This window comes from Chanodichthys erythropterus, chromosome 24 (assembly GCF_024489055.1).
Source record: "Chanodichthys erythropterus isolate Z2021 chromosome 24, ASM2448905v1, whole genome shotgun sequence".
Taxonomy (NCBI): domain Eukaryota; kingdom Metazoa; phylum Chordata; class Actinopteri; order Cypriniformes; family Xenocyprididae; genus Chanodichthys; species Chanodichthys erythropterus.
Genome location: NC_090244.1, coordinates 6370843 through 6392696, shown reverse-complemented (window position 1 = coordinate 6392696; position 21854 = coordinate 6370843). Strand labels below are relative to the sequence as shown.

At 35.8% G+C, this 21854-nt stretch overlaps 1 protein-coding gene across 1 annotated transcript; it reads left to right on the top strand.

Moving 5' to 3' along the window:
• The first annotated feature begins 645 nt into the window (after positions 1–645).
• LOC137015105 (sialic acid synthase-like) lies at positions 646–5540 on the top strand. Its single transcript, XM_067379808.1, has 6 exons — positions 646–804; positions 1464–1679; positions 1808–1907; positions 4680–4834; positions 4955–5221; positions 5304–5540. The coding sequence occupies exons 1-6, from the start codon at positions 673–675 to the stop codon at positions 5490–5492; spliced, it is 1059 nt and encodes a 352-aa protein (XP_067235909.1). The 5' UTR covers positions 646–672; the 3' UTR covers positions 5493–5540.
• The last annotated feature ends 16314 nt before the right edge of the window (positions 5541–21854 follow it).

Sequence of the window (21854 nt, the reverse complement as noted above, 5' to 3'; positions counted from 1 at the left end):
GATGATAAGAATATAATTGTCATCATGTTGTGGCTTTGTTCACTGATCTAATGACTGAGCTTTATATGAAAAAAATGTTATTAATTTTGTGCTGGATCTTTTCCAGAATAACAAAAAAAAGTTACAAAAGTCAAATGAAAAAAATTAAATCTATAAAATACAATGTACATTAAATGCTTTAAAACACCTGCAAAATTTACTTACACACAGACATCAAGAATCAGCGTATGAATCTCAACAATGGTGACATGAGATGTTGACTTTGAAAATTTGATCCACAGTAATTTAATTTGTATTCTCTAAAATGATTTGCATATCCCTGTCACCACACACAACGTAAAATATTGACTGTTTTTTTATTTTTTTATATGATTTATGTTTAAATCAATGTGATAAACGAGTCAGGTCAAAAGTAATCTAAAAAGTAATGAAATTACCTAAATTAAGTAATCTAGATCACATTACTAACTACAATCTTTTTTACAATTACTAACTGTATATATTTGATACATGCCCTATGTGGGTGTGTGCGAGGATTTTGGCAATAGGGTGGAGCACTTGTCACTCTTTAAATTACAGTGTGCCCTTCTTCCCAGCCCCTTTGCTTGATGAGAGCACACCTGTGGTCACATCTCTAGCCTCTTAATCAAAAAAAAAGATAAGTCTGATAAAATGTCTGCTGAGTTTGAACTTTGTCCAGGAAGAAAAATCGGGGGCTCCAACCCCTGTTTTATCATCGCTGAGATTGGACAGAACCATCAAGGAGACATAGAAATTGCCAAAAAAATGATCCGAATGGCCAAGGTAAAGTACTGCTTTATCAGATGTGAAGTCTGATACCGTGTTGATGCCGGTTCTTTTCATATTTTGAAACAACAGGGGAGGGGGGAGCAGTGAGATGTGTAGATGTCAATGTTAGCACGACCAGGGGAACGCCAAAACCACAATTTTCATATAAAAAATTACAATTAAAAGACTAATTTAAGTGAGAAACTATTAATATCAATGATTTTACCTGTATTTTCTAGTTAACAGAAGAAATGACATGGAAACAGGATACAGAAACAGGGCTGTTCACACAGAATGTGTTTTTCCATTTCACTGAGCTACTTTCCATTGTTTTTCAACGTAAACATTTGCATAATTTTTAAAAACTCATTTCAAGACCTTGAAATTTTTCCCCGTTTGACTAACATTTGTCTCATGTTTTTAACCACAAGAACGTGTTTCTGTCTATCCCACCATGGTAAATTCACTTTAAAAAAAGCAAGAACTTTTGCAAATCTTAAGTCAATAATTAAAGAGGAAGTTTCTTTAAAACAGCTCCTGAGCTATAACTCACACATTATATCACATCAAATTAACTTTTAGATTTCTTATATGGTGAAACTCATTTATCATTCAAAAAATGCTGTTTATTGTCAACTAAACCCACTTCTACTTCCACATTTACCTCCATTCAGGACTGTGGAGCCGACTGTGCCAAGTTTCAAAAGAGCGAGATCGAACACAGATTCACCAAGCAGGCTCTGGAGCGTCCCTACACGTCCCCTCACGCCTGGGGCCCGACCTACGGGGCTCATAAGCACCATCTGGAGTTCAGTCACCAGCAGTACAGAGAGCTGCAACAGTACGCCAGTGAAGTTGGCATCTTCTTTACTGCATCAGGGATGGACGAGGTGAACAAATGAAAGAGGGTCCCAATGTTTATTATAGAGAATATATGCATGTTAACATGCAAATATCCCTTAGAGACCCCGTAGTTTGAAATGCATCTCATAACTTTTCCTCTCCCTACCTCAATCAGATGGCTGTAGAATTTCTTCATGAAATCAATGTGCCGTTTTTCAAAGTTGCCTCAGCTGACACCAACAATATCCCTTACCTGGAGAAAACTGCCAAAAAAGGTAAAACCCATTTCAAATAACCAGAAGCTGTTGTAACACAAATTTAAGAGAGTTGTTGCTGTAAACTTGTTCTCCTTTGACTGAGATCTGTCATCTTCACTCTCAAGGTCTCATTGTTCCTCTATTTATCTAACATTTCAGACACTATCCACAGTGACTCACAAATGAGAACTGAATCTGAGTAGCTTCTCTTGTGCATTTGAAGTCAGTTATTCTGAAGCCCCTGGGCAATTACGTATTGACAGTGCTGATTGGCCAGAGAGCAGAGCGAATGAAACCTAGAAATCCTGGTGTGGATTTTCTGGAGTTTCACGTTGGGCTGGATTTAAGTCTGCAGAGAAATCGACATGTGTGAACATATCTTAATGTGTTAATGACAGAGGTGGAAAGTCCAGGGGTCAGAAAGTAAAAGTCCTGCCATATTTTTATTCCACCCACTGAAGCATTAATGAGATAATTAAGTGATTAATTGAGTGATGATTGACCATTATTGAAGACATTCACTAAAGGAGAAAATCACAGTTTTTAAGTTACCATCATCAAGGTCAGGGTTTGTTTTAGTTGAGCTCTTGACCCTTGAATTTTTAATATTAGAGTTTGTTTGAGCTGTTGTAACTGCATTAAAACCAACCAGATGAGCAAAGTTAAGAGATAATCAGGTGGTGTTGGTTATGTTTCCACATAATCATTATTCGACCTGAATCACTGAACTCATTTAGGGTGTTTTCACACCTATGGATCGCTTGTTTTGTTCCGAAACAGGGACTAAATTTTTTACAATGTTGCTTTTTTTTCTTGGTTTGGTTCGCTTTCACATGGCAAAATTTCAAAGCGTACCAAAATGCGTTAAGGTAAGTCACATGGGAGTAAAACTGTCCTCTTATTGGTCAGAATTTTCTCTGCGTCATCCATCAAAATAATGATTGACAAGTTCGCTCCATGAGTTTATTGTGGCTTTATTTGTAACTGACGAGACACACACAAACACTTTATAAATGTAGCCGTCTCTCCCGCAGTTAATTCATATTTGCTGTGGCAAATTCAAACCCGCGCTCTTTCTCTCTCTCTCCATCTCTGGATTTCCCAGCGCTGTCTAGTAGGCCAGGGGTTCTCAAACCTGTCCTGGGGACCCCTTACTGCTGCACATTTTGTATGTCTCCCTCATCAGACACACCCAATTCAACTCCAGTTTCTACTAATTAGTTGATGAGTTGAATTAGGTGTGTTAAATGAGGGAAACATGCAAAATGTGCAGCGGTAAGGGGTCCCCAGGACAGGTTTGAGAACCACTGTAGTAGGCGACCTGTTGTCCGTGTGTCTGTCGAGAGAGACCATTTGAATTTTATAATGAAGCAGAGCGGGAATTGAGACTTCGTCGGGACAGCATTCTCGCACAGAGAAGTGTAATTACACACCAGAGGCGATCGTTGGCTTTCAGATATTGTAAATAATGTGCTCACCCACAGAATCAGACATTAATGATTTTTATATCATATTTTCCGTTATGAAAATGATATAATTTGGTTCGTTGGTCCGTTAACTGGGTCGATTGCTTTCACATCTCAAGTGAACCGCTCCATAGTTTGTTTGAAAGCGTACCGAGACCACCTCTTCAAGCAGGTCTCGGTACGCTTGTTTGGTCCGCTTTTGGTGCGCACCCGAGTGCGATTGTTGCTTTCCCACCTGCCCAAACGAACCGCACCAAAGGGGCAAACGAACTCTGGTACGATTCAACCGAACTAAATGAGGCAGGTGTGAAAGCACCCTTAGAGCCCAATCTCAGTTAGATTTACATTATTGATTACAGCAGCACTGTGACTCTACAGCAGAAGTTTGAGTTTTTTCAAAATAATCCAAAGGTTGATCAAAATTTGTTCTAAAGAAAAAAAGGCTTATTTAGAAACACATAGATCAAGAATCAGCCCGTGAATCTCAACAGTGGTGAGGATAATAAAGCATGTTGCAGTGCATTCTGGGTGCCACCAATCAAAATTCATCCATGGCTCCCATCATGCATTGCTGCATGAATAAATTATGAGCTGAATTGTCTTAGTCATTTTCTTTATTCTCACAATTTTATTTTATTTCTTCTGTTTTTCTGTGACTTTTCAGAAGCTTGTTTTCTAATGTTCAGAGTTGATCTGTTGATCAGAATATGTTGCTTGTCACCGTTGTTGAGATTCATACACTGATACTTGATGTCTGTGAGTGCCTAAAAGAAGGACTTTTTTTTTTATCAGAACAACTTTTAAGATATCCTTCAGATTATATTGATAAAGCTGATCTTCTGCTGTAGGCTACTCAATAATGTAAATCTAACTCAGAGATTGGGCTCTAAATGAGTTCAGTGATTCAGATCCAATAACGATTATGTGAAAACATAACCAACACCACCTGATCATCTTTTCTCTTTGCTTGTCTGGCTGTTATAACTCAGTTACAGCAGCCAAACAAATTCTAATATTAAAGAGTGAAGGGTCAAGAGCCCAACTAAAGCAAACCATGACCTCTGTGATGGTGTCTTAAAAATTGTGATTTTCTCCTTTAGTGATTCTGCTTGTTATCATCAGGTGTCTTCAATAATGCTCAATCATCACTCAATTAATCACTTATTTATCTTATTAATGCTTCAGTGGGTGGAATAAAAATATGGCAGGACTTTTACTTTCTGACCCCTGGACTTTCCACCTCTGGTTAATGACTGAAACAATTACTTTATGTTCTCCCAGAAGCAGCCATATCTTGAAGCTGAAGTTTTGACTATTTTTATAGGTCGTCCCATGGTGATTTCTAGTGGAATGCAGTCTATGGAGACCATGCGCTGTGTTTACCAAACCGTCAAGAAACACAATCCCAATTTCACGTTCCTGCAGTGCACCAGCGCTTATCCACTGCCACTAGAGCACGTCAACCTCAGCCTGATCCCTGTAAGACATAAATAGCTTTAATCTCATTTTCATGATATTCATAAATTACTGAAGAAAATGTTTAATTTTTTTAGTAGTAGCAGAGTAGTTTGAAATCTTTCTTTCCCTTTTCCTACGCAGGAGTTCCAGAAGGAGTTTCCGGACATTCCCATAGGCTACTCTGGACATGAGACGGGCATCCATGTGTCTGTGGCTGCTGTGGCACTTGGGGCAAAGGTCCTGGAGCGTCATGTGACCCTGGATAAGAGCTGGAAAGGCAGTGACCATTCAGCATCACTGGAGCCGGCGGAGCTGGCGGAGCTGGTGAAAGCCATCAGGAAGGTTGAGATGGCAATGGGCTCGCCAATCAAACAGATGCTGCCCTGTGAGGCTTCCTGTCACAGCAAGGTCAGATATAACGGTTGTTCTGGCAGACTTTAAAACCAAAAAATGATTAAAAGTCATTATATCAATGTGCATATTCTTTTAGTTGGGGAAGTCAGTGGTGGCCCGGAAACCATTGCAGAAGGGTCAGACATTAACTCTCGACATGCTGACAGTAAAAGTGGCCGAACCGCACGGCATGAGACCAGAGAACATCTTCAAACTGGTTGGCAAGAAAATCACTGTGGACCTGGAGAAAGATGCCACCATTACTGATGCCATAATACAAGACTGATGATCAGACACTCCAAAATATAGGGCAATGAAGGGGTCATATACTTTTATAAAATCAAAAATATAATGTCTTGAATTAATTTTGCTTGCTATGTCTTGATGTCAATGTTGTAACTCGCAGACTATAATTTTCTTTGAAATCGTGGTGAATGAACAATTAATTTCAAATCAACTCTGGGTCTGTGTTCATATTGGTCTCTCTATTAGACCAAGCTGTGTTCCCCAACAGCAAGATGTTTTGGCTCAGAATCAATTCAAACCACAGAGAACAATGAAATGTGGAATTATTATTTAATGTGTAAATGCAAGTTTATTGTGTATTACAGCAATGGCAACACTTCACTAAGACACAAATGTGACTTTAGATTTGTTTTAAACACAATAAATATTGTGAAAGTTTGATTGAGTGTGTGGTTATTTGGAACAGACAGCACCAAAGTTCTTGTATGTAGAAAGTATGCTGGTTTTTGTAAAATGGCTCGGTCTACTACCTCCATGAAGTTGGCAAGCTCATAAAATGAAATAGGGTAGGTTTGGGGAAAATGCCCCCCTAAAGGCCTGTGTAATTTTTTCTGTAAAACAAAATTTAAATGTGTACAGATGTGAACTCATAGTTTTAGTGACAATGACATAAATGAAAAAATGTCCACAGTTTTCATGTTATTAGATTTTTAACAAAAATTACATTTGTACCAAGGGGGCATTTTACCCCACCTGTGGGGCAAAACGCCCCCTTGGTACAAATGTAATTTTTGTATAAAATGTATAAAATTGGCTTTATACATGTTATATACAATAATTTATATAATTATATATTTATATAATTTACAATGTTTTTGAAGCGTTGATCATCTTATCCTCAGCTCATTGCCCGTTAATGACATTTTATAGAAATCATACGAACACATGAACTCAGCTAACAATAAATAAATCTAACTAGAAGCATTGTTGTGAAGAAAGAAAGACATGAACATCTTGGATGACATGGGGGTGAGTAAATTATAAGGAAAATTTTAATTTGAAAGTGAACTAATCCTTTAAAACCACATAGCCTGAAATCAACTGAAGATAAAACAAGACATTAAATCTCTCAAGATCTTAGCAGAAGGTCTTTTTGAGAATTAACAGCTTTAGATGTTGATGTTTTATTGAAAATGCTTGGTCACCATGTGGGTGGTTAGTGTTTCCTTTAGTTGGGCGGTTTGACTCTTGGCTTTTTCGTGTGTTTGTGATCTTTGTAACAGAGTTTACCAAAACACATATTTTTTTGCAAAGAAACCAGAAACAAAATAATTGAATGATATAGTTATCACCATCATGAAGCATAATCATTTGCTGATTGTAGTGATGTTACGGTCTGTGCCGAGGCTTCGGAGCGTGTGTCGAGAAATCCCGGAAGCTTTCAGTGAAGCGCATATCGAGGTTTGTATCGCTTTAGATCAATGATGTCATTGATGACGTTCGAAGCCTCGCTTCTGCCTGATTGGTTCAGGATGCGGTTCGAATCTTGGCGTGACATTTTGACAGATACATAAACCCATATGATCCCCTCAGAATGTGTGGTTTTAGAATAATAATATCGCCCCTCCTGCCTATTATGACCAAATAATTTATTGACACACATTTGATAGCCCCATTCATTTGAAGCCAATATGTTTATTACACAGTTATGTTATACAATCATTATATATTAAATATATATAATAATAAATGTATTAGTCTATATGGAAATTGATTTTTTCTTCACTGTTATTTCTAAGCCTTAACTGGCGCAAAATAAAGTGTATCACAGATTGCATCAGGTCATCTGTAATGAATCTGCTTGTTTTACACTCTTTGACCACCAGGTGGTATTGTGAGCAAATGAAGCCTCGAGGGTCCGTGTACGTTTTGATAGTTTGTTTTCCAATTTGAAATGAAATACGCAGAAACGAGAAAACGGTCGATTCCCGTTTTTTCGTTTGTTAAAAAAAACGGGAAAATGAGATTTTGACTCGATTTTCGTTTTTTTCGGGTCACGGATAGAAAACGGAAACACGACTTCAAAACTCGTTTTCCACATGTGGGCGGTCATTACACGCCCCTTTCAGCCGATTGGTCAATCAAATCTGAGCCAGTGACGTCATCTTCAGTTCGTTCAACAAAATAATAGTCCTCTGCTGCTATATCAGTAGATGTCATAAATCGGCTTTCTTCTGTGCAATCTAACGCGTATTTCACAGAAATATGTTTGCACAGATAAAAAAAGTTTAAAAAACCTACAGTAAATTTAATTAAGTCTGTTTTTAAGCTGTCATTGTGTTTTTAAAATGTAAATGCCTCTACATCTGTTAAGCGCATGACATCCTTTGGGCTACTACCACCGATTAATAGGCTATACATAATGACAGACTATTCTCTATTATAGATCAGTGGCTACTGCACTCATTTTTTTTTTTTTTTTTTTTTTTTTCTTATTTTAATGTTTTGTTTACATTTTATACATTTAAATTCAATCATTTAGCAGACGCATTCCTTGCAGTAGACTATGTAGTCATATCCACTAGGTGGCAACACCTAATAACGGTATCACCATCGGGGGGCTTTTTAGTTTTCCTTACTTATAAATGGCCATGCAGATTTTATCTCTTAAATTAAACACTTTTATGAACACAGTGAACATTATTATATGTCACAGTTTACTTGCTATCCTCACTTTTTCTGTCTTTCCTTCGCTTTTGAATGAATTAGCTATAAATGGCCCTGAACATTTTACTTTCAATTTCGATTTAACGGCAATTGGCGATTCTGCGTCAATTGCTTCAGTGGACAACAGCAAAACAAAAACTCTCGTATATTAAACATAGAACTTTTATTATCTTTGTAATTATTTTATTTTGTAAATATTCGTGGCTTAAACAGCGGGAAAATTTGCTGTATGCAGTTCTGTGAATGTTTTGGAAAAACTTAAACTAAACGAAAATTATTGTTGCCTTGGCAATATAATTTTCTGTTCCCCGACTTTCAACTGACGTGATCATCGTTTCATAGAATGACGTGATCATCATAGAATTAAACGAAATTTGATAAATGTCTGTGAATCATTAAACAAATCCAGGGGTTTAGTTTTAGCCTACATGAACAAATAGCAGAATAAACACAGAACATGAGGATTCATCCTCATCACGCAGCTGCCGCGCTTCTGTGAACGGAGAAAAAAGGATTCAATTATATAAAAGAAATAAATAGCTATATGTCTATGCGCGAAATTTATTTCACTTAAGTAATTAAAATATTACCAAAATGAAAGGGGAAAAAATGCGACAATATGTCGGTTAATTTTTGAGAAGTTCACAGAAAGGAAACCGAGACGGCAGAAAATGTCTTTGTTTATTTTACGAGCAATGTTTTGTTTTTATTGTGAGTGTACAAAAATAATAGGCATATTTAACCCTTCACAGATTCGAATGGTGTTACATATATTTGACCATAAATGTCTGAGTATTTTAAGTTGTTTCCGCTTTTAGGATAAGAAAATTCAAGTGAATGCGTCGGCGCATCACGCGCAACATCAGTTTTAGTAACTTGACATCACAGCCTGTAACTGTCAAAATAACATACATTCAGCCAAATATATAAAAAGTTATACTGCTCATTTTGAGTAGTCTGTGTAGGCTACAATAAAAGTGTTTAAATAATAAATATAGTTTAGCCTCCAAATCGTGAATATTGAAACATTTGGATTTGTGTCAAATTAGAGAAGTAGTTATAAGGCCGGTTTCTGTTTCAGTTCAGCTTTAAATTAGTTTTGGCTTAACATTTATATATTATTTTTGACATAACTAAAATAGCTATGTAGCTGTAATTTTGATCTTTAATGTTTGATCTTTACATATTCCCTCAATCTTTTAACCAAAGGGTTATTAACATTATTCAGCAGGCAATGTTAGGCTATATAAAATAAATAAATAAAGAGAGAGCTATTGTTCGTTTTTCAAAATTGCTTACACTACTTATTTATTGTGATTTATTCTATTTATTCAAAATAGAATAAAATAAAAACTGTAGGGTTGTTTTTTTTTTTTTTTTTTTAATCTGTGCTTCTCATCCGCTCCTCTGTGTGGGTAGCGCAGTTTCACTATGCATATTACACTACAAACAGCATTACAACAGTCTGTGTGCTGATTAACATTTATGAAATAAATATTTCTGTGAAATACGCGTTAGGTTGCACAGAAGAAAGCCGATTTATGACATCTACTGATATAGCGGCAGAGGACTGTTATTTTGTTGAACGAACTGAAGATGACGTCACTGGCTCAGATTTGATTGACCAATCGGCTGTAAGGGGCGTGTAATGACCGCCCACATGTGGAAAACGAGTTTTGAAGTCGTGTTTCCGTTTTCTATCGGTGACCCGAAAAAACGAAAATCGAGTCAAAATCTCGTTTTTCGTTTTTTTTAACAAACGAAAAAACGGGAAACGACCGTTTTCTCGTTTCTGCGTATTTCATTTCAAATTGGAAAACAAACTATCAAAACGTACACGGACCCTCGAGAAATGAATCCTTTTGTGAACCACTTGGCTGAAAAGCTTCAATGCTTCATCTCGCCATCACTAATTGTACTCCTCACCAAAAGTGTATATTTGTTTTTAATAGGTTATATTCACCGACAATACTTTTTTGCTACAGATCAGACATTCAGTTACATTTAAAGGATGGTTTCGTGTAACGCTTCACAATTCAATTTTCAGACCATACAATGCAAATGCAAAAATGAAAAATTGAAACCAGACGTTCATTTTTCCTTTTTTTCGGTTACATCATCAATGGATATTTGCCATTTTTACCCCCTTTTTTTCAATTTTATTTTTGCTAAATTATGACTTTAGAAACAATCATTTGAATACATGAATTCTAACCGATTTTGTATTTTTCCATTTTCTGTCATGTAATTTGCGCCGTGGGCTGTACCATTAGCACGGGGGTGTGGCCGCGGACTACTATCATCTCATTGATGTAACTACTTTATTTACACTGCATGCATGTTGAGGAGTAGTTTAAAAGACTGAACGGTCCGTGTACGTTTTGATAGTTTGTTTTCCAATTTGAAATGAAATACGCAGAAATAAGAAAACGGTGGTTTCCCGTTTGTTCGTTTGTTAAAAAAAACGGAAAAACGAGATTTAGACTCGATTTTCGTTTTTTCGGGTCACGGATAGAAAATGGAAACACGACTTCAAAACTCTTTTTCCACATGTGGGCGGTCATTACACACCCCTTTCAGCCGATTGGTCAATCAAATCTGAGCCAGTGACGTCATCTTCAGTTCGTTCAACAAAATAACAGTCCTCTGCCGCTATATCAGTAGATGTCATAAATCGGCTTCCTTCTGTGCAACCTAACGCTAACTTATTTCAGAAATGTTAATCAGCACACAGACTGTTGTAATGCTGTTTGTAGTTTAATATGCATAGTGAAACTGCACTACCCACACAGAGGAGCGGATGAAAAGCACAGATTTAAAAAAAAAAAAAAAAAAAACCTACAGTTTTTATTTTATTCTATTTTGAATAAATAGAATAAATCACAATAAATAAGCAGTGTAAGCAATTTTGAAAAACGAACAATAGCTCATCTCTCTTTATTTATTTATTTTATTTAGCCTAACATTGCCTGCTGAATATAGGCTAATGTTAATAACCCTTTGGTTAAAAGATTGAGGGAATATGTAAAGATCAAACATTAAAGATCAAAATTACAGCTACATAGCTATTTTAATTATGACAAAAATAATATATAAATGTTAAGCCAAAACGAATTCATTTAAAGCTGAACTGAAACAGAAACCGGCGTTATCACTGTAAACCCTAATGCTCAAAATACTTAATTCGTTTGAGTAGGACAAACTTAAATTAAACAAATTAGTTCAGTTAAATTAACAGTTATGAGTATTTAAAACTTTCTTTTACTTTTGAGTTCACAGCACTGACATATTTCAAGTAAACTAAACTGTTAGTTGCAGCAGATTTCTAATTCCCAGCATGCTTTGCATCAGACTGTCTAAATGTTGAAATAAAGTGTTATTTTGTGTGTTTTTGCATAAGATTTACATAGGGAGACATAAGTTAGTGTTTAATGTTGTGTTATGTTGGGATTGACATGGGGGTTCTGTTATGTTAGTTTTGTAGGGTTACCATTCTGGTGAAGAGTAGACCGTGTGGTTAGGTTGAGGATGGGCTGCAAAACTGTTGTTTGATTATATACATGCAAGTATATATTGACAGTCTCTTTGATAATTATAATAGCATGTGTTTTTTGCTAACTAACATTTCACCAAGATTTGAATGTGATGTTTATGTAAATTAACTATATGTACTTGAGTAGGGCGAGGCTGAGAACTGTGGGAGCGAAGGAATGGCAGTGATGTGATTGTTAATGAGAGACACCTGTGCACCACACTAGCATTGCTCCACTTCCATGGCTCTCGGCCCCGCCCCACTTGTCACAAAAAAATTAAGTTCTACTAACTTAAAAAAAATAAGTTAGTTAACTTAAATGTTTTGAGGTAATAAGTTTCCTCAAATGTTTTGAGTATTCTGAACTTATTGAGTTTTACAGTGTAGGCTACCTCTCTAATTTGACAAATCCAAATGTTTCAATATTCACGATTTGGAGGCTAAACTATATTTATTATTTAAACGCTTTTATTGTAGCCTACACAGACTACTTAAAATGAGCAGTATAACTTTTTATATATTTGGTTGAATGTATGTTATTTTCACAGTTAACAGGCTGTGATGTCAAGTTACTAAAACTGATGTTGTGCGCGTGAGGCGCCGACGCGTTCACTTGAATTTTCTTATAAAAGCGGAAACAACTTAAAATACTCAGACATTTATGGTCAAATATATGTAACATCATTCGAATCTGTGAAGGGTTAAATATGCCTATTATTTTTGTACACTCACAATAAAAACAAAACATTGCTTGTAAAATAAACAAAGAAATTTTCTGCCGTCTTGGTTTCCTTTCTGTGAACTTCTCAAAAATGAATCGACACTCATATTGTCGCATTTTTTCCCCTTTCATTTTGGTAATATGTTAATTAAGTGAAATAAATTTCGCGCATAGACATAGGCTATTTATTCCTTTTATATAATTGAATCCGTTCACAGAAGCGCTGCAGGTGCGTGATGATGATGAATCCTCATGTTCTGTTGTTTATTCTGCTATTTGTTCATGTAGGCTAAAACTAAACCCCTGGGATTTTTTTAATGATTCACAGACATTTATCAAATTTCGTTTAATTCTAATTTAATATAATCTTGTAGGTTAATGAAACGATGATCGCATCAGTTGAAAGTCAGGGGGAAAAAACAGAAATTATATTGACAAGGCAACAATAATTTTCGTTTAATTTAAGTTTTTCAAAACATCCACAGAACTGCATACAGTAAATTTTCCCGCTGTTTAAGCCACGAATATTTACAAAATAAAATAATTACAAAGATGAGAAAAGTTCTGTTTAATATACGAGAGTTTTTGTTTTGCTGTTGTCCAAGCAATTGACGCAGAATCGCCAATAGCCGTTAAATCGAAATTAAAAGTAAAATGTTCAGGGCCATTTATAGCTAATTCATTCAAAAGCGAAGGAAAGACAGAAAAAGTGAGGATAGCAAGTAAACTGTGACATATAATAATGTTCACTGTGTTCATAAAAGTGTTTAATTTAAGAGATAAAATCTGTATGGCCATTTATAAGCTAAGGAAAACTAAAAAGCCCCCGATGGTGATACCGTTATTAGGTGTTGCCACCTAGTGGATAGCCTATTTTCTAATATGACTGCATAGTCTACTGCAAAGAATGCGTCGGCTAAATGATTGAACTTAAATGTATAAAATGTTTCAAAACATTAAAATAAGAAAAATAAGAAAAAAAAAAATGAGTGCAGTAGCCACTGATCTATAATAGAGAATAGCCTATTGATCGGTAGTAGCCCAAAGGATGTCATGCGCTTGGTAACAGATGTAGAGGCATTTACATTTTACATTTTAAAAACACAATGACAGCTTAAAAACAGACTTAATTAAATTTACTGTAGGTTTACTGTAGGTTTTTTAAAACCTCTCTTTTTTTATCTGTGCAAACATATTTCTGTGAAATACGCGTTAGGTTGCACAGAAGAAAGCCGATTTATGACATCTACTGATATAGCAGCAGAGGACTATTATTTTGTTGAACGAACTGAAGATGACGTCACTGGCTCAGATTTGATAGACCAATCGGCTGAAAGGGGCGTGTAATGACCGCCCACATGTGGAAAACGAGTTTTGAAGTCCTGTTTCCGTTTTCTATCTGTGACCCGAAAAAAACGAAAATCGAGTCAAAATCTCGTTTTCCCGTTTTTTTTTAACAAACGAAAAAACGGGAAACGACCGTTTTCTCGTTTCTGCGTATTTCATTTCAAATTGGAAAACAAACTATCAAAACGTACACGGACCCTGAACACAGAGGATGACCTTTTTCACCCAAAGTGCTATCATTTTTAATTATTAATATATTAACTGTGCTTAAGGCAGTCTCGGACTGGCCATCGCGATCAGCTGGGAAAAGTGAAATCCCGGTGGCTTGGCTGTTTTGACACATTGTCCAGCTTGTTTGTATTTACTTATTCGTTATTACTTTATTTTATTAATATACATTATACCCTTGGTCAGGGGGTGTATTTTACTTGGTAGGTTATACAACCGCGAGATCCCAGTTCATTTTCAGAGGGATGGGCAGCAGATCGAGCAGCGCTTGCTAGCCTAGATCCTTCACGTCAATATGAAAGATAAAAATACTACCAAGCGAAAATATACAATATTTTGAATAAATAGAATAAATCACAATAAATAAGTAGTGTAAGCAATTTTGAAAAACGAACAATATCTCATCTCTCTTTATTTATTTTATATAGCCTAACATTGCCTGCTGAATATAGGCTAATGTTAATAACCCGTTAAAAGATTGAGGGAATATGTAAAGATCAAACATTAAAGATCGAAATTACAGCTACATAGCTATTTTAGTTATGACAAAAATAATATATAAATGTTAAGCCAAAACGAATTCATTTAAAGCTGAACTGAAACAATACCGGCCTTATTAATAAGGCCGGTATTGTTTCAGTTCAGCTTTAAATGAATTCGTTTTGGCTTCATGTAATTACTTCTCTAATTTGACACAAATCCAAATGTTTCAATATTCACGATTTGGAGGCTAAACTATATTTATTTAAACGCTTTTATTGTACACATTTTATATTTGGTTGAATGTATGTTATTTTGACAGTTAACAGGCTGTGATGTCAAGTTACTAAAACTGATGTTGTGTGTGCTTCGTGAGGCGCCGACACGTTCACTTGAATTTTCTTACAAAAGCGGAAACAACTTAAAATACTCAGACATTTATGGTCAAATATATGTAACACCATTCGAATCTGTGAAGGGTTAAATAGGCCTATTATTTCTCTACACTCACAATAAAAACAAAACATTGCTTGTAAAAACGAAATTTTCTGCTGTCTTGGTTTCCTTTCTGTGAACTTCTCAAAAATTAACCGACACTCATATTGTCGCATTTTTTCCCCTTTCATTTTGGTTATATTTTAATTACTTAAGTTCACAGAAGCGCGGCAGGTACGTGATGATGATGAATCCTCATGTTCTGTTGTTTATTCTGCTATTTGTTCATGTAGGCTAAAACTAAACCCCTGGGATTTTTTTAATGATTTACAGACATTTATCAAATTTCGTTTAATTCTAATTTAATATAATCTTGTCCGTTAATGAAACGATGATCACGTCAGTTGAAAGTCAGGTGTAAAAAAACATATATTATATTGACAAGGCAACAATAATTTTCGTTTAGTTTAAGTTTTTCAAAACATTCACAGAACTGCATACAGTAAATTTTCCCGCTGTTTAAGCCACGAATATTTACAAAATAAAATAATTACAAAGATAATAAAAGATAATAAAATAATTGCAAAGATAATAAAAGTTCTATGTTTAATATACGAGAGTTTTTGTTTTGCTGTTGTCCACTAAAGCAATTGACGCAGAATCGCCAATTGCCGTTAAATCGAATTTGAAAGTAAAATGTTCAGGGCCATTTAATTCATTCAAAAGCGAAGGAAAGACAGAAAAAGTGAGGATAGCAAGTAAACTGTGACATATAATAATGTTTACTGTGTTCATAAAAGTGTTTAATTTAAGAGATAAAATCTGCATGGCCATTTATAAGTAGCCTAAGGAAAAATAAAAAGCCCCCCGATACCGTTATTAGGTGTTGCCACCTAGTGATATAGTCTACTGCAAGGAATGCGTCTGCTAAATGATTGAATTTAAATGTATAAAATGTAAACAAAACATTAAAATAAGAAAAAAATGAGTGCAGATGCCACTGATCTATAATAGACAATAGTCCATCATTATAGCCTATTGATCGGTGGTAGTAGCCCAAAGGATGTCATGCGCTTGGTAACAGATGTAGAGGCATTTACATTTTAAAAACACAATGACAGCTTAAAAACAGACTTAATTAAATTTACTGTAGGTTTTTTAAACTTTTTTTTAATCTGTGCAAACATATTTCTGTGAAATACGCGTTAGGTTGCACAGAAGAAAGCCGACCCAGATAGCAACAGACTCCAGGGCGGATCCGCCTTCAAGTCGCCAGCTCCGCTGTACGCTCAGATTCAATTCGGCAACGCGCACAGAATATGCCCCGCCTCCGCACAGCGCACTGTCAACTCGCGGACTCGTTACAGATGCTGGGCGGATTCACTGACCGGACGCGCCTTTTTTCAACTGTCGTCGTCACTGAATCCTTCTCCTCACCGTGGAAAAGCTGGAGCCGGCAGGTCGGTGAAGACTAAACACGGTAAGAAAAGTTAAAATATGGTTTATTTGTTCAGCTGTATCCAGTAACATTACCGTTCATTGCTTTGTTTGATGTTTTTAAAAATGACTGTGGCCAAGTTAGCGCTTAGTGTCATTAGCGTTACTTAGATTTGAGTAAAAAATAATTTTGCAAATAACCTTTTTAGTAAAACGCTATTTGGACAGAATTTCTTTATCTTTCTGGGAGGTGGGCTGATTTTAATAAGCTGTTCGGGTTTCGGTCCAATCCTAAACGCAAATTTTCACTCCTTTCCAGTAAAATAGCAAGCGAGATAAGCTAATGTTAGGCCTAACGTTACCTGTTCTTTTCACTGAACTTCTAGTTGTTTGAGTCTATTTTTTTGTTTACATGAGGTGAAGAATATATGTAAAGTTGTTTCAGATAATTATTTCATATCCTATTAATTCATGATTAATAAATTGCCGTGTGTGTGTGTGTGTGTGTGTGTGTGTGTGTGTGTGTGTGTGTGTGTTCTGTTGCAGCTTACAGCTCATTCAAGTGCCACCAGTGTTTTTTCGAGTAGTATTTCTTCTTTCTATTTCATCTTTCTTCTGAGGAAAGTAAGATTAAAAACTGTTTTAAACTTGATTTAGCTAGTTCTTTTGTCAAATACTGATAATGGTCCACAACTACAGCTTTTAACATGTAATAAATGTGCCGTTTTAAAAGATTTATACCTATAATTGATGGGTTAAAGTTTAAAAACCCACTTGTATCAGTAAACTTTAGTTGTAGTATACTAGTTTGAGCCTATTTCTGTTTACATTTAACAGTTCTTCACCTCATTCAATGTTGTTTCAGATCATTTTTTCACACTATATTAATTCATATTAAGATACTGTGTGTGTGTGTGTGTGTGTGTGTGTGTGTGTTCTGTTGCAGCTTACAGCTCATTCAAGTGCCACCAGTGTGTTTTTGGAGTGTTCTTCTTTCTATTTCATCTTTACCAAACGTCTGAGGTAAGTAAGATTAAAAACTGTTTTAAACTTGATTTAGCTAGTTCTTTTGTCAAATACTGATAATGGTGCACAACTACAGCTTTTAACATGTAATATTTGTGCCATTTGAAAAAATTCATACCTATAATTGATGGGTTAAAGTTTAAAAACCCACTTGTATCAGTAAACTTTAGTTCTAGTATACTAGTTTGAGTCTATTTTTGTTTACATTTGACAATTCTCCACCTCATGTAATGTTGTTTCAGATCATTATTTCATATCATAGAGAGGAAATGTCATTGCTCCCTATGTAGGCCTTACCGAGCCATGAGATTCAATCAAAATATCTTAATTTGTGTTCTGAAGATGAACGAAGGCATTACGGGTGTAGAACGACATGAGGGTAAGTAATAAATGACATTATTTTCATTTTTGGGTGAACTAACCCTTCAACTATAAGAAATTGACAAGATTTTTGTTACATTTTCTATTTTATCCCGTGCAACTGTTGGGGGCCATGACACAAAATGTGTCACAAGGAACATCCTTTCCCGCATTCAACCAGATGGAGTCCAAGAAGTTCCTCCTGTGTAAGTAAATGTAATAAGTTTTGCCTGGCTAAAAAATTTAAGTACATTTATTTTTTTTGCCAACACATAACTTTTTTGTTGTTGTTCAAAATGTATGTAACAAACAAGTTCATATTGGGACTATTTTAGACTGGTTCTGGTCGGCAGCGCTGTGGAGTAGCACAGTATCTGTGTGACTCGTCATAGACATAAACAGAGAGAAGTAGCTCTGGCTATAATGTTCTTCCGCAAGATGCATGTAGTTCTGTTTATTAACCGCTAGAGCACCAAAAGTTACATAGTGTACCTATAAATGTCAGATAGTACACTTTTGTTTTTAAAGCAGTGGTTATGTGTAAAAAAAAACTGGTAGCTTCAATGTGAATTATTTTTTAAATGAAAATCTGCTTGTGTATTACAGGTGCTGTGAGAAAGAGCCATGTATCACGTACCGCCACTGATGAAGACATTACAAAACGCACAATACGATGGTTCAGCCTGGCAGCTGATAGGGGAAGCTCCAGGAACCGTCCCACTGTGAGCACCCAACAGTAGAGTTTCAGAGTATCATTGGCTACGTTTACATGCACCAATTTTCATCTGAATTAATTGAATCTGATTGCAGATCTGTTTACATGTACTATAAACATTGTAATCTGATTCAAATATCCGTTTATATTTGTTTTATATACATTCCGATTAAAACTTTGACGTCATGTCAATCACACTTGCGGTAACCCGGGTTTCGTCAACAGAGTCAGAGATATTGTCAAATGCAGCAAATCTTGGCAATATTAAGAGGATTTGGTATTTCCAATTAATGTAGGCCTGTTACATACTTCTAGTCTATTATTATTACTATTAGGTTAGGCTTCTTTCTTTTATTATTAAATTAATATTATAATAAATTTGCCCCACAATTTCATAGCGCATCGCCGCATAACTGACGTGCTCTGAGGATAATATAACTTATAAGATTAGGCTATTAGCTATCTTTGAAAATGATTTAAACTTTTTTTAGGTCTGATATAATGAATTATAGGCCTATAATTAAAGTTATTAAGAATGTCAATGAAAATTAAGCGCAGCTTTACTTCAAGCACTGACTTTAAAAAACAAACCACCTGTTTAACACGAAATACTATTATTCTCATTTGTTTCACTAGCCTATTATGTACGGCCACAAGTGAAATAATGGAATAAATTTAGACAGTTACATAGGCTACCGTTATCAGCATTTTATGTTGAAATTCGTCTCTGAGAATATGCTTTGTTAAAGCAGCCTCAGACAGCTCCGTCACTTTTTACTTTCACTTTTGTGGTGAATACTGACCGAGTTTGAGGCTTTTTCATCAGCATAACTCTTGCGCAAAGTTTGGACGTTGCTTCTTGTGTGATATCCACTGGCTCCCCGTCTTGTCTTAAAACGGAAGATTTCCAATATTGTGACGAAGGGATACATACGCCACTGCCTGTTGACATACATCTTTACAACTAAAGACGTGAACGTTAACTTTAAATGCGTGTCAGCATTGCACTGTTGTGCCCCAGAGGCTTCTGAATACTATTGAGAAAGTAGTCGGATTCAAGTGTTTACATGGTTATTTTTTGCTGTTTGATCGGATTAGAAAAGGAATAAACCACCCCTTCCAATCCGATCGAAATTTCATTCAGATCGATTAAGATGTTTACATGAACGTTTTTCAATCCGATTGAGCCGTCAATCCGATTACAAATGGATTATTTGGGGGCATGTAAACGTAGCCAATGTTAACTTCAGTGTTTTGAAGTGTTCATTTAAAATCGCAACAGTTACAATAAAATAAAGAAGGTTCAAGTTTATTTTTAAATAAATGTTTTAATTGTTTTTATTTCTATTCAAAGAATCTAAAAAAAAAAAAAATCCAGTTTCTACAAAAAAATGAAGCAGTACAACTGTTTACAACATTAATAACAAAAATGTTGCTCGAATATTTACTCTTAAGTGTTATTTTTCATTAAATAAAAAATGTTTTTGGTACAATTTATGGTTGCATTTCATTTTCTGTAATTCTATTCAATACCTATTAATGTACATAAATAATAAAACTATAAAAATAGTAATAGTAATTACATACTGTAAATATATTTACAAACTATTTTTATAGTTTTATTGTAACTGGCTAAAGTTTTGAATGATTTCATCATGTTTTATTAATATTAATAAAGGTAAACATTAAATATTCAAGCTTTTATAGAGCAATCCAGTCTGTCTGATGTTGGTCCATTAGATTTTAAATATTTCTGTGTAGCCAGTTTTGGCCAGAATACTATTTCGAGAGTGATCTGAAAGGTATCCAGACCAAATGAACCACATAAACGGGTCCAGATCGGATCCGCGGCGGATCAGCTGCTTCATAAACGGGTCCGTATTGGATCCGCGGCGGATCAGCTGCTTCATAAACGGGTCAGTATTGGATCCGCGGCGGATCAGCTGCTTCATAAACGGGTCCAGATCGGATCCGCGGCGGATGAACTACTTTATCGGCGGACACGGGGCGGGTCTGTTCCGGATCTGAACTGGATCCGCAATCCTTATCTGTTCCGGATCCGCTGCGCTGTGCAAGTGGACTCCGTTCCGGACCCGTTTTGCGGATCCGTTCCGGAGCTTGTGATACCTCCGGGGCGGATCCGTTGCGGAGTCAGTTTGCTATCTGGGGATTTATGCATTTACTGATATAGCGGGGACTATTATTTTGTTGAAGGAACTGAAGATGACGTCACTGGCTCAGATTTGATTGACCAATCGGCTGAAAGGGGCGTGTAATGACCGCCCACATGTGGAAAACGAGTTTTGAAGTCGTATTTCCGTTTTCTATCCGTGACCCGAAAAAACGAAAATCGAGTCAAAATCTCGTTTTTCCGTTTTTTTTTAACAATTGAAAAAACAGGAAACGACCGTTTTCTTGTTTCTGCGTATTTCATTTGAAATTGGAAAACAAACTATCAAAACGTACACGGACCAAATTACAAGACAAAAAATGGAAAAATATAAAATCAGTTAGATTTCATGGTCCGTGTACTTTTGCGTCCATTCCTTTTTCGTTTTTTACCCACGTCAAGAAAAACAAAAAACGAACGGTTGTTGTATTTTGAAATGCTATGGTGAATACCAATGGTGATAGTGGAGGAGCAAATTCACTACACCTTATAAGCAGCCCACTTTATATATATATGAACACAATTAATATCACGTTAAGCATTTTCCTAGAAAATAAAACACAGTTATGAAGAAAACGCTAATGCAAGACACTGATATTAAATTACCAATAAAGATGTGCAGACAAGCAGGTCAGGCCGAAGGCAACGCGCTTTCAACGTTCAGCGTTTTCCACTTGTAGAAAACCGTTATAAACGCATAACTTTATATTGTCCTTCCATTTTGTTTACGTTGCAGTTATAGCAGATGCTAGTGATGACAAGAGAATGTGTGAGAAAATGTAGTTTCTCCCTGGTTGTTGTTTTAGTAGGATTAAGTCACGTAGGCCTAAAGCGTAATGTCCAGCGACACGACCGTAACGTATTGCTTTAAATGAGAAATGAGAAATATTTCATGTCAGACCTCCACTGAGGAAAAGGGTATGGGAATTTTGTCTTCACGAAATCACATATTCAGGTGTAATTTTGTCATCATAACAAATGTTGGTATATTTTCAATTTGAACAGCATAGCATAGCTATAAAGTGACTCCTAATCCCAAACAATTTCTCAATGTAAAACACATAACAGAGCCAGACAAAAAAAGTCAGTAGCCTAATTTAGATCGTTTGGCCTTTATTCACAAAAAGCAAAATGACGGAATTGAGACCACAAGCGGGAACTCGATCATGTTAGAGCGCTAAACAAGAGGCTATAAGTTTTAGAAATTTAATGTTTAGGTTAAAA

What these genes read in the sequence shown, in the direction of transcription:
- LOC137015105 (XM_067379808.1), top strand. Translation starts at nt 673, where the DNA reads ATGTCTGCTGAGTTTGAACTTTGTCCAGGAAGAAAAATCGGGGGCTCC. An exon ending in CTGCATCAGGGATGGACGAG is followed by an intron (nt 1,680 to 1,807) that starts GTGAACAAATGA and finishes TACCTCAATCAG; the next exon opens with ATGGCTGTAGAATTTCTTCA. An exon ending in TCAACCTCAGCCTGATCCCT is followed by an intron (nt 4,835 to 4,954) that starts GTAAGACATAAA and finishes TTTCCTACGCAG; the next exon opens with GAGTTCCAGAAGGAGTTTCC.